General features: G+C 36.8%; 1 protein-coding gene across 1 annotated transcript; it reads right to left on the reverse strand.

Annotated features, from left to right (window-relative positions):
* Nucleotides 1-6,061: 6,061 nt before the first annotated feature.
* Nucleotides 6,062-11,057, reverse strand: LOC149819419 (uncharacterized). Its single transcript, XM_089985401.1, has 7 exons — nt 10,530-11,057; nt 9,893-9,985; nt 9,367-9,511; nt 9,151-9,261; nt 8,978-9,060; nt 8,762-8,819; nt 6,062-6,250 (listed from the first exon to the last, which is right to left on the reverse strand). The coding sequence occupies exons 1-7, from the start codon at nt 10,746-10,748 to the stop codon at nt 6,171-6,173; spliced, it is 789 nt and encodes a 262-aa protein (XP_089841527.1). The 5' UTR covers nt 10,749-11,057; the 3' UTR covers nt 6,062-6,170.
* Between the last annotated feature and the right edge of the window lie 2,014 nt (nt 11,058-13,071).

Genomic DNA, 13,071 nt, shown 5'->3' on the forward strand with positions numbered 1-13,071 from the left:
GACTTTACTTTTGTGGCTAGGGATGGCAGTGGGACGGGGAAAGCGGGGCCCGCCTCGCCCCGTTTGGACCGGGGATGAAGGGTATGAAACGGGGATGGAGGGGGGGACGAAGGTTAAAATCCATCCCCGTCCGGGGGTGGAGGCGGGGATGGACGTGCACTTTTCCCCGCCCCACCCTGCCTCATCCCTGTTTGAACCGGGGATGGAGGACATGAAACGGGGATGAAGGCGGGGGTGGAGGATAAAATCCATCCCCGCCGTGGAGGCGGGGAGGGGGTGGAGACCTTGTCCCCCGCCCCACCCCACTGCCTATTTGTGGCAGAGGTGAGGGCTTGCTCTTAAAAATCAATGCACGTAACCTTGTGTTGGGACCTTGCAGGTTCAAAACCCAATGATGTATAACCCCAGCTTGCCTTTCAAAAAAAAATCAATGCGAGAAGTACAAGCAAATAATACTTTTGGCTTGCACGGCCTATGATTTTGTAACTTTCACAGGTTTTCTGTAATTTTGAATCACATTTTAGAATTTTTACATGAACATTGCAAACATGCAGAAATGCAACCAGTAAATTTGATTCTCATATGTGAATTTTGAAGCCTCAAAATTTGTGAAAGTTTTGCACAAAACTTTCATAAGGATTAGATGCTTAGATGTGAATGTGTTAAAGTACCAAACCGTGCTCCGCATGGTTGGTAAGCGCCATCAATGCATCTCTTTGTGGTGGGACATTTTAGGTTCAAAACCCAGTGGTACATTGAATAACTGATGGGGTCGGATAGACTTAAAAAAAAAGGGTTATAGTAATGATATAACACGACACATTCTCATGTGATAAATTTTCATACAAGTCAAATTCACAACCTGATAGCAAACATGAAAAAGTTAATGTCTGAAAATCTGAATCACAGACATAAATCACTTTATTAAGGACAAAACTTTGACAGCTGCATCAAAACAAGCATGTCCTATAAGATGGGAAAGAACATACGGGAACAAATATCCTTAGATAGTCTTTTTTTAATAATGTACTTATTTGCTATCTGCCAACATTCTTTAACCAATAATTAGCAAAATTTTCTAATACAAAAAAGTTTTAATTTTATATATGATTCAGCCAGCATGTGAAAAATAAAATAAAATAAAATAAACAAAAGCAACTTTGTATCGGATTTAACAAGCATAAGAATATACAAAAAATCACATGCTTAAAATTTGCTGATCTCGATTATTGAAAGAAGCTTCACATGATATCTTATAAATGTCATACTATATATGCGAATTTAGTAAAGTATTTGCGAAGTTGAACAGGTTTCAAATAAAGAAGGCTCACAAATTTAGTTATGCCAACTTTACAATATGTTACATGCACAGATCATCACAGATTTATAGATCTTCTTGAAGATCAATTATTGAAAGAAAGTTTGCACGGTATCTCGTGAATGTTGTACCATATATGTGAATTTAGTAAAGTATTTGCAAAGTTAAAAATCTTTAAGTCACATGTGGTTAACAAATTTGGTTATGCGAACTTCGTGAGGTCTACAACAAAAATGTGAATATATATTTTAGTGAGAATTAATGATACTTGAAGATTGGATCGATATATCGCACGAACCTCTGGAGGTTTGCTCATATAAAGGGTAAAAACATTCTAAACAAGTCAGGCATTTATGAATTTGAACATGAGATGCATTTAAAAAATCATGAGGTATTTCGAAAAACATGTTATTTTTGTTGTACAATATGGTTGTTTTTTAAATTCTTTTTATCTTATATTAAAACTCTGACCTGGTGGGGATTTGCCTAGCCCCATATTCTTTATCCCAAAAAGGTTAATATAAGTCATAATAAAATTTAGAAAGCCAATATATATATATATATATATATATATATATATATATATATATATATATATATATATATATATATATATATATATATATACTTAACATGGGAGAGGGATCCATTAATTTATTGAGAGAAAAATATCAATTTAAATATACTTAGCATGATAAATGGTAACCAAAGATAGTATGATTGCCACAATTAAAAAGGTGAAAGAAGCAACCCACATAGATGGGAGTTATAGAAATTCTTGTCAAATTTATAAGAGATGGAAGGCATTGTCCTTTAATTTTAGACGTAGAGGAAGACGTTTAAAATGTGAACAGTTGCTTAATTCAAGTAGTTTATATGTAATTACTAACGGGGTTTCCGCTTGTATGGCAGGAGCAGTTAGTGCACGTCACCTTGTGTTGGGACGTTGCAAGTTCGAACCCCAAATGGTACGATTGTTTAACTGGTACGGGTCGGGGTAATCCCAGGTTTCTCTGTCGAAAAAAAAATAGTTTACAATTAATTTATTAAAAAATTACGAAGCAGACATATATGTAACACATCCTCTTTTAGAAAAAAAAAATCTGCAAATGCCCATCAAATTTATATTATCATTCATTGGGCACATGACAGCTGTCATTCAAGAAAGGGTTACAAAGAGTAAATCTTTTTGCCTCGACTATCCCTTCAACAGCTTTTATAAGATTTTGGAAAAATGGGCTTGAAAAGCAGAAACAGATGTCCATGCCTATGCCCTTGCTTCAATGGCACCGGTACCCATCAACTCTCATGTACAGATGAGATCTAATTTAGGTTTTCTGAGGCACAAACCTGATCGGCATCAAGGAACCACTAAAGCTGCCCCCATCAACTCTCATGTACAGATGGGGCCAACAAAAAAAAATCAGACCCATTCATGGTCCAGATGGACAGCATCTGTCTACACAAAAGAATGAACAACTTAAAATAAGAAGTAAAACCGTGGTTGTAGCGTGCCTACCATCACATCCATCAAACGGCACCGGCCAAACTCCTAATGGTAATACCGTCCGGGGCACCCCTGACCCGAGCCTCTCACTAACCCAGGGGATTTGAACCCCAGATCAGCGGCGGAGCTACATTGTAGCCAGGGTGGGCATGCGCCCACCCTGACCTGAAAATCCATCAATATTGGGCCAAGGTGGGCAGTGCCCACCCTGACTGGAAATGTGCTTGAGAGGCCAGGTCAGGGTGCGCACCACCCAGGTCGGCCTACATCATAAAAACGATATGCTGGATCAAAATCGGATCAGGTATGTTTGAATTTACGTTTTGGATCATATTTCTGGATTTTGATCTTGCTCTCACTCCTCGCGTGTGGGGCACGGATCCAAATGCTCATTACTCTCTCTATGCTAATTGCTCAGGGGTTAGGGCAGTAAGCATGCCATCCAACTGTACCGGCAGGCAGCCTCTCTGGCATATCATTCCATCTTCTTGTGCTATTTCTTTTTCTAGGGTTTGGAGTATTTTTTGTTTTTTTGTCTAATTAGCATTTGGCTTTTTTATTGTAGCTTTATCAATGAGATGAATTAATTAGGTATTTTTATTTTTATTTCAATCAACATTAGATATGATTCCACATGCTTGATTTTAGTTATAATTTTAGGGGTTTCATTTTTTTCTCAATTAGCGTGTATATAAGAATGATTTTTGTTACCAAATAGGTTTTTGATTTATTTTTTAAAACAGCATAAATATTTAATTAGGTTTTAGGGACTTTTAGTTTTTTAATTAGCATTTAAGTTTTTAAAATGCTAATTAAAAAATAAATCATAGAATGCCATTGAGGTTAAAATGCTAAAATGGAAGAGTGCAACTAGAGTGTTGTGCGATCGTAGAATGCCATTGAAGTTGAAGGGAAAGTTTTATAGGACAACTATTAGGCCCGCTTTACTATATGGTACGGAATGTTGGGCTGCCAAAAGACATCATATTCAAAAAATGAGTGTAGCTCAGATGCGTATGCTGAGATGGATGTGTGGAAATACAATAAAAGATAAGATTCGGAACGAGGAGATACATAAGAAGGTAGGCGTTGCACCCATTGAAAATAAGATGAGAGAGAATCGTTTATGGTGGTTTGGACATATTCGACGAAGGCCTAATGATGCTCCAGTTAGAAGGATGGAGAAATGGGAAAATATATTAGTTAAAAGAGGTCGGGGTAGGCTTAGGAAGACATGGATGGAGGTGATAGGAAATGATATGAATGCTTTGAACCTCACCGAGGACATGGCATTGGATAGAAATGAATGGAGGAGAAGGATTCATGTGGAAGACCCAGAATGATTTTCTTTGTTGGTTCATATCGCCGACCCCAATTGTTTTGGGATGAAGGCGTAGTTGTTGTTGTTGTTTGTTGTTGTATTTAAGTTTTTAAAATGAGATGAATATTAATTAGGTATTCTACATGATTGATTTTAGTTAATAGGGTTTTTTAAACTTTTCTCAATTAGCATATATATATATATATATATAATGTTTGTTAAGAAATAGGTTTTTGATTTTTTTAGTGGCATCAATGATAATTAGACTTGAATCCATGAATAATCAATAATAAACGCATGAATTCAGTTAAAATATTAATTAGGTTTTAGGGTTTTTGTATTTTTTCAATTAGCATTTTGGTTTTTTATTTAAATTTTTAATGATTTCAATATTTAATTAGGAAGCTTGGAAGCTAGAGGTTTTAAGTTGAGTAAGAGTAAGACTGAATATATGGAATGTCGGTTTAGTAAGCAACGAAGTAGTGATGGGAGTGTAGTGAAGCTTGGTGAGCAAGATATACCGGTGAATGATTATTTCAAATATTTGGGATCCATCATTCAAAAGTATGGAGAAATTGATGGAGATGTAAATCATAGGATAAAGGTTGGGTGGATGAAATGGAAAAGTGCTACTGGAGTGCTGTGCGATCGTAGAATGCCATTGCGGTTGAAGGGAAAGTTTTATAGGACGACTATTAGACCCGCTTTACTATATGGTACGGAATGTTGGGCTGCCAAGAGACATCATATTCAAAAAATGAGTGTAGCTGAGATGCGGATGCTTAGGTGGATGTGTGGAAATACAATAAAAGATAAGATTCGGAACGAAGAGATACGTAAGAAGGTAGGTGTTGCACCCATTGAAAATAAGATGCGAGAGAATCGTTTACGGTGGTTTGGACATATTCGGCGAAGGCCTAATGATGCTCCAGTTAGAAGGTTGGAGAAATGGGAAAATATATTAGTTAAAAGAGGTCGGGGTAGGCCTAGGAAGACTTGGATGGAGATGATAGGAAAGGATATGAATGCTTTGAACCTCACCAAGGACATGGCGTTGGATAGAAATGATTGGAGGAAAAGGATTCATGTGGAAGACCCAAAATGAATTTCTTTTTTGGTTCATATCGCTGACCCCAATTGTTTTGGGATGAAGGCGTAGTTGTTGTTGTTGTTGTTGTTGTCAATATTTAATTAGGTGTTTCTGTTTTTAAAATCAGCATTAAACATGATTTCACATGCTTGTTTTTAATTAAAATTTTAAGTTGTTTTTTTTATCAAATAGGCTATAAATGAGTGATTCGTGTTAGGATTTAAGGTTTTGATTTGATCATTTTTTAGATGGCATAAATGTTTTTATGGTTTCAGGTTTTTTTATTTTTTTCAATGGTAATGAGACATGAATCCATGAATAATCAATAATAAATGTTTGATTTCAGTTAAATACAAAGGGGTTTTTTTAATCAACTAATATAAATGCATAATTATCATATTTGTAGGAATTAAAGTTTTTTGTAAATGTTAAGCATTAGAATAATTGATTTTTTTGAAAATATTGTTAGTATAGTTTATTAGGTTTTATTTTTCCTTTTCATGTGCATTCATGCCCACCCTAGTTTAAATTACTGGCTCCAACCCTGGCCCTGCCCCAGGACACCTGATTATGAATGAAAGTCACGATAATGCAACCTCATATCATTCTGACACCCAAAACTTGTGATAGATGTCTCACCTGACTGAGTAGGCACGGCCTACTTTAGATTGGAACCGGGCAGACCCAGACTTTCCTCCACAGCGTCTGAGACATGGAACCGGATCCTCAATCCTATCACCAAAGAGCGGTAGTGACCCCCCTTGCCAAGGTGTGGGAAGAAAAGGCAAAAACGTTCCCCTCCCAGTAGAAAATATAATAAACAGGTAGCTGCACAAACTCTTATTGTATTCATGAAAAAAAGATCAGTAACTTATAAGATGCCAACAACACGGAAGAGTGGCAATTCAACAACTGACTAATGCAAGGTGAGCGCCTACAAAATCTTCCATTTCTGCTCCAATGCATAGCAGATCCTCGCAATGCAATAGGCGGCTGTTAGAGGATAAGCAGAAACTGCAAATGAGATAAAAGAGGAGTCAACTGAGGTTTATCTGTGTATTGCATTCAACTGAGGTTTTCGCAACAAGCAAGCAGAACCAACAATGACTACAACACTCCTTGCACAGTTCAACTCTTTAACACATCATCCATAGTATAAACAGATGTCAGTCTTCTGTTCGTTTGATTGCACATGCTAATTTCAATGGTTTCACTGAGAACAACAATTGCATCAGCAGGCCCTTTTCAATTAGGCAAAATTATCCTTTTCTCTAATAAAAGCCAAACGGAAATTTTCAAGATAAGACAGATTTAGCCGCATTTCATGTGTGAATTCCAAACGGCTTTTGATGATATATGCAAATTTCAAAAGCTTATTCCAATGATAAAATCAGACACCAAACTAGGAAGCCGAAGCAGGAAAAGAAATAAGAAGCAAATTTATAAGAAAAAGGAAACAAGGAATCAATTTAAAAGCAAAATAGGAATAAAAAAAAAAGTGATATGGAATCGAGTGGGAAGCAAAATACTAATCAAAGAAGAAAATAAAAACTAAAACAAAAATGACTAATCTTAAATTTTGTGATTTTGTACTATAAGAATTAAATTCTTCTCAAAATCTAAAAATGATGATTGCCAATTTAAAAAAAGTATATGAAAAGTGTGTGGAAAGAGTAAAAAGAAGCACAAAAGAAGTGTGGGAGAAGCACAGGAATCACGTAGGGAAACATGGAAGAAATGTGTGGGAGGCATAGGAGAATTGTAAAAGAATCGAGATTCCTATGAAGTTTCGAAAGCAAAGAGTTTCGCACTTCCGAAGTGAGTTTCCGAAAAGCGCGCTTCCCACCTATCTATGAAGCTTTCGGTAACTCTGCACCAAACCATTCTCACACTAATATCAGCAAGTGTTCTATTCAGAACTGAAAAGACATTTTTCTCAAGAAATTTTTGACAACCTTAAGAAATGAAATATTTAATATATATATAGGGTTAATATTTGCTACAAATGAAGGCACGGACTTATTGAGCTAGAAATCATAGGTGCAAGTTGTAGACTAAATCTAACCACATAGATGTGTTCAACATGTTTGTTTGCTAAGGATCAAGCCTTGCATCGTGCTTTTTTTATGTAAACATGTGATCTTTGGAGTTATAAAATTTTGATACATTGTGGGCCATTGATTTTGGACCCCTTTAAAAACCTAATTACTTATCATAATCACATGATTCAAAACAAGTATCCTACAAAACAAACCATGTAGATCACATCCGTAACATCAAATTTACAAAAAAACAGAATTTAAAAAAAAAACATGATTTCTACTAATTAGTTTAATACCTTCATTAGTAGCCAATATATATATATATATATATATATATATATATATATATTAAAAAATGCAACAGAAAAATATTGACAGTACACAATAACATTGCAATGAATATTTTAACAACAATTTCAATGTATCAATAATTTATCCCATTTTCATTTTAAAAAAAACCTTTAAAATGTTATAATTTGAAAATATGGACATATTTGGCGAAGACTATACTTCATGTGAAATCATCCCCTGCTGAAAACAAACATTTCTACTGAAACAGCAAATGAGAAGCTAAACGGACATTAAAATACATGCAATAGTTACAAACATGCATGCATGGACTCCCCACATGCGTGTGTGCCCACACATGTGCAGATGCATAGATGCACATACACAGGCATGCATGCATACATACACACAAAAACACATCAATAAATCCTCTCGATTATAAGAAGCAATCCCAACACCAGTATAAACCAACTCGTGAATAAATATTTCTTATAATGGAAAAAGTAACATTTTCATTTGTGCGCATGTCCGTGGAACAAACCAAAGGTCCAAAGACATTAGTGTATCCTCTCAATTATGCAAAATGCCTCAACTACGTATACTAATTCCCAATGAACAACAAAAGAGAAGCCAATTCAAGGGCAATAATAGTAAGCCATATGCAGGCACACACACGCCACCCCTCCCGCAGATTTCACATGCCTCCAATGCCAGAAACATGAACCTAGTCTAGTGTGCATCACCTTATTGTGTCAAGTGAAAAGCAATACGTTAAGCCCCACCTACCTCTCAGGGTTATGCTTTGTTTTTCAGCCCAAAGAGGTGGGGAATGTCTTAGTATTATTGAACTAAACCATAAGATAAAAGGAAGTGTGTAGTTTGTGGTGCACCTTCACCTGCCTTTCAATTGGCAGTAGGCATGCTTCGCTCAAACCAAGTAAGATGTGATTTCATGAGTCCTTTTTCAGGGTTTCGTTGAATAAAACGGTAAACACGGGCTTGATCTTGGTTTGTTTGTTTATTATGGGCTTCTTGATCATTGTTCCACCACATGAGCAAGCCAGAGGTGATTTAAAAATTAACAAATAGATAAAGAAGTGTTGGAAAAAAAAAAACTGTCACCCTTAAGTGTGGCAATGACTTTTCAAAAGCAAAGTGGTAACATGTCATCTTCCTCACTACCTATGCAACTTACCAGCTATTAAATCATCGAGATAATCTGTATGTATCTTTCCATTGGCCATTGCACCAACCTGCATTTTGATGACAGAAAAATTGATACTTATTTAGTTGAAAATTCCAATGACAGCAAATAATAGATATCTGGGCTACAAAAAATGTTTGAACACATTCTACACTTAAGCTTTAAATCAAGAACCACAGTGATAAGATTTTGTATTGGTTGACATACCACAAACACGAGGTTAACATCATCGCTTGCTGAAGCCACATAGTTACTCATCTGGACTAAGTTTTGTGAACTATATGAGAGACCTGATCAAAATATGAAAAAAACAAAAGCATAAATTTTAGGGGGGGAAACAAGAAAAAGGTTGAATGTCATCCATTGTACCACATGCTTACCTATTCGCCGAGAATTGGGAGGTAAATGACGAGTTACTGGGTTTTCTATTTTGCGAAGCAAAAAACCAGACCCATCAGCAGTTCGTATGTTCTTATTTTGCAGAACCTGCACTATAGTTATTTCAAAATGGCAGCATATGTTAAGAAACAGGGATGAAGAGTTAAAGACAGCACAAAAACTAAAATACAACAAAATGTGGAGTATAAGCCGCTTACACATGACACCACTAAATCGCTTGTATGTTCTTGGTAATCGAACTTGTGGATTGACTTGAACAAGCACATTTTTTTCGGTATGCACATACAATGCCTGAACCCTCCCAGATTTATTAAGGGGGCTGTCTAATATTGCAAGTAGAGCCTGCATCAAGTCAAGCCAAATTAAAAACAGGAGCACCCTAGTTTGAGCAAAAGCTAATTCAAGCATAACCCACTATTTAACAGTGGAGTGGATGCAGTACAAGAACACACGTAACTAAAGCAAACTATATATGCACCCTCCAAGAGAAATTCAACCACTAAACCCCCCCCCCCCCTCCACGAAACCAACTTACTGGCAGCCAACAAATAAAAGGAAAACACAATAAGACATGTTTGCATATGCAAAATTCTTCCAACACATTTAAAAATGAATAATTTGAATTTGAAAGAAATACGTCCAACATATTGGAGATCATAAATTATGGAAAATCCAACAAACATGATGCTTGGAATTGCATGATACTTAAACGAAGCCACTAACCTGATGAGTGATATCAGGCCGATAAGCCGCAAGATCAAGCTTATGCTTCTTGAAGTAATTGACATGATCGTCCGAATTCAGAAGCTGGAATTTCTGAACACAGAAAAAACACAAAAATATATATTTTAATCCGCAGAAAAAATACAATGTCCACTGCGAATCAATACTTCGTCATTTTAGCAAGAGAAAATATGATCCGTGTGACAGAAAACTCCAAGATTTTTCAAACAAGAGCATTTTAAATTGCACACTAATTTATCGAAAGCGAAATTTGCAATGATTTTCCAACCCTTATCTACTAACAATTTCCCCAAGTTTCCCCACTTCTTCCCACAAAGATGCTATCCATTTCCCCTTATTCCTTACTTTCATTGAGACATTCCAGTTCGCCAAATAAAAGGCGGGGGGGGGAGGGGCGGCAAAACTCGGTAAATAATCGCAGCGATGATTACAACACAGGAGAACACCTTGCCTTTCTTTTCCTCCTAACTTTCGTCAACATGATCGACTCCTCTCAATCTTTTTATCAGATTTTTTTTCATGAATCTCATTTCTCTTGTCTTGTACACAAATCCAAGAGAAAAACAATGATACCTCAACAAACGAACACACAAACCACAGAGAGAGAGAGATTTACCTTTCCAACGCTTGCGTACTCCAACGACGCCTTCTCGAGGATGAAGACGACCCCAGGCTTGGCGCCCTCACCAGCAGAAGTAGGCATCGAGGGAATCCCTACCGACTCCGATAGCTCCGACGGATCGGAATCCTTCGTGTCCCGTATCTCTACCCCACCCTCCTTCTCTCCTTCCTTCTTCTTCCGCTTCAGACCCCTGACAGCATACGGCCGGACCATCGCTCTTCGTCCACCGGAAAAACCCTAGATTTCTTCAAGATCAAGGAGCTATCGCCTTGAATTATGAGAACGATGAAATATATCTGACCGGTTTGGATGACAGAGCGAGGGTTCAGAGTTAGGGTTTTGAACGGGAACGATCTCGATCGTTACCGTTCGAATTGCGAGAAGAACACCGGAAAACCGAGGTATTTGGCTACCGAGAGTCTCCGGGAGACAATCTCAACGGAATATTAACCGTACGGTGGCAGACCTGACGGAATCCCCCCGCGGGAACGTTGCGTCGCCGGAGATGCCGCCGTGAGGGTTTTGTTAGGGTTTCTGCAGAGAGGGAAGATAAGAACGAAACAGAAATAGCCTTGAACCGAGTCTTGAAATAACCGGTTCCTTTCTTTCGATTCTATGTATAATCGTCGAGTCTCTCCCAGATCCCGTAGTGGTCGGATCCGGACCCGGGATATATGCTCCACGATCATATGGACCAGATATCCAGAATCCAGATCCTATTAGAAGAGAGTTGGATCTTGGGAGAACCGATGGAACCATACCTGGGTCCTAGTTAGGCCTGCCAAAGTGCCGGATTTGAGCGGGATATGGTGGGGCCAACAAATACCTGGCATGGTCCGAACCGAAACCACATCATATTTAGAATATAAAGAGCCAGACCCAGCAAAATCTCCACCGTTAAAATATTTACTTTGGGGTCTGCCTAACCCCAGCTTGCCTTTCAAAAAAAAATTGTATCCAATCTTCCAATGCTTTATAGGATTATTCATATTCCTATTTCAATAATCACTACTCAGGATCCACATTCAATTTGCTTGATACTATAAATGAGCCTTATTTCGAATATTAATTAGATGTTATTCTTCTTTAGTATTTCTGATTTGGTGGAGCCAAATTTCAAACCTTTGGCATCCTTATCTCAGCTGCCTTGGCCTGGATCTTGGGTTTCGTTTATAAACTTTGAAATAGATCCAAGTCTGTTTAGTAATTGGGTCGTGTGGATCCGATCAGAGTTGCTTTCAGACACATTGTGACAAGTCCACACCTAGGCCCTATAGTATATGATATGGATTAGAATCTTACTGTTAGTTGACCCATTGACAGCTCGGGTCCCAGTCATATAACAGTAATATTATGGCCATAAAGCAGTCTGATTTGAATTAACCAACGCACAGTTTGGTTCCATAGAGTCAGGATTGGATTTCGGATCTGCTTTGTAATAATCTTCCTCTTGGATCAATTTCTAGTAGAAGCATCATATCCAATTAATTTTGATGGGTCAAGTGCCTACTTGTCCAAATATTTAAAATTCATGCCCTCATTCTTAGTTTATGAGGTTTGAGGTTTATATGGTGGAGCATATCCATAATTCCAAACCAGGTTCATTGGATCATGGAGTTTTCAATTTTTTAGCACTTAAATTGAGATATAAAAACTTAAAACTTTATTTTGGGATCTTTTTTACTTTTACAATAGCTTTTCATTACTAGAGCTGGGATTTCAAGTAAGAAAAAGAAGAAAAGAGAGAGAAAGAAAGATTAAAAAGGAGAAGAAGAGGAGGGCTTGAGAGTTTGTTAAATCCTCTTATCTTCTTGGGCTTCCTTGAATACACTGTTAATTGAGCCAAACTTTTTCAATCTGCTTTATTTATTTATTTCTCATTTTGCTAAACTTTTTTCTTAAATTTAGGTCTATAATGAAAGTTACTCCATCATTGATGCTTTTTTGTCTTCTTACTTTATTTATGGGTATCAGTCACAATATGGGTAGATATGTCTTACTCTACTTTATAAGTACTAGTTATGATATAGGTGAATGTTTAGAAGTTAAGTTGCTAACATTTTTTCAACTACGATAAAAGAGATTTACCGTAATCAACACAAGGTATCATCTTTTTACCATAACTTGTAATGTTGGTAAAAAAGGTTTACTGTAACCAGCACATGTTACCTTCTTTTACCGTAAGCACAATAAAGAAAGTTTATCGTAACCATCATAGGTTAACCTGCAAGCATGGTAAAAAAAGTTGACTGATTTGAACCAACAAGCACGATAAAAATATTTATCCTAATCAACACAAGTTATCATCTTTTACCATAATTTTTAAGGGTGGTAAAAGATATTGTAACTAGTACAAATTATCATCCTTTACCATAACATTCACACCAAGAGAGATTTTACACTAACTTATGTATTTATTCTATCATGTGCAAATGAGATGAGTGTATATCTATATCTATATCTATATATATATTATATATATGATATATGATATATTTGACACGCTTGCACATATTTTTCAATAATATTTAGACTA

This window comes from Nuphar pumila, chromosome 13, assembly GCF_984573655.1.
Source record: "Nuphar pumila chromosome 13, dmNupPumi1.hap1.1, whole genome shotgun sequence".
Classification (NCBI taxonomy): domain Eukaryota; kingdom Viridiplantae; phylum Streptophyta; class Magnoliopsida; order Nymphaeales; family Nymphaeaceae; genus Nuphar; species Nuphar pumila.

Excerpts from the sequence above, each read along its gene's own strand:
- LOC149819419 (XM_089985401.1), bottom strand. The coding sequence starts at position 10,748 with ATGGTCCGGCCGTATGCTGTCAGGGGTCTGAAGCGGAAGAAGAAGGAA. Across the intron at positions 9,512-9,892 it reads GGCCTGATATCACTCATCAG|GCTCTACTTGCAATATTAGA; the intron begins GTTAGTGGCTTC and ends GACTTGATGCAG. Across the intron at positions 9,061-9,150 it reads TCCCAATTCTCGGCGAATAG|GTCTCTCATATAGTTCACAA; the intron begins GTAAGCATGTGG and ends TATTTTGATCAG.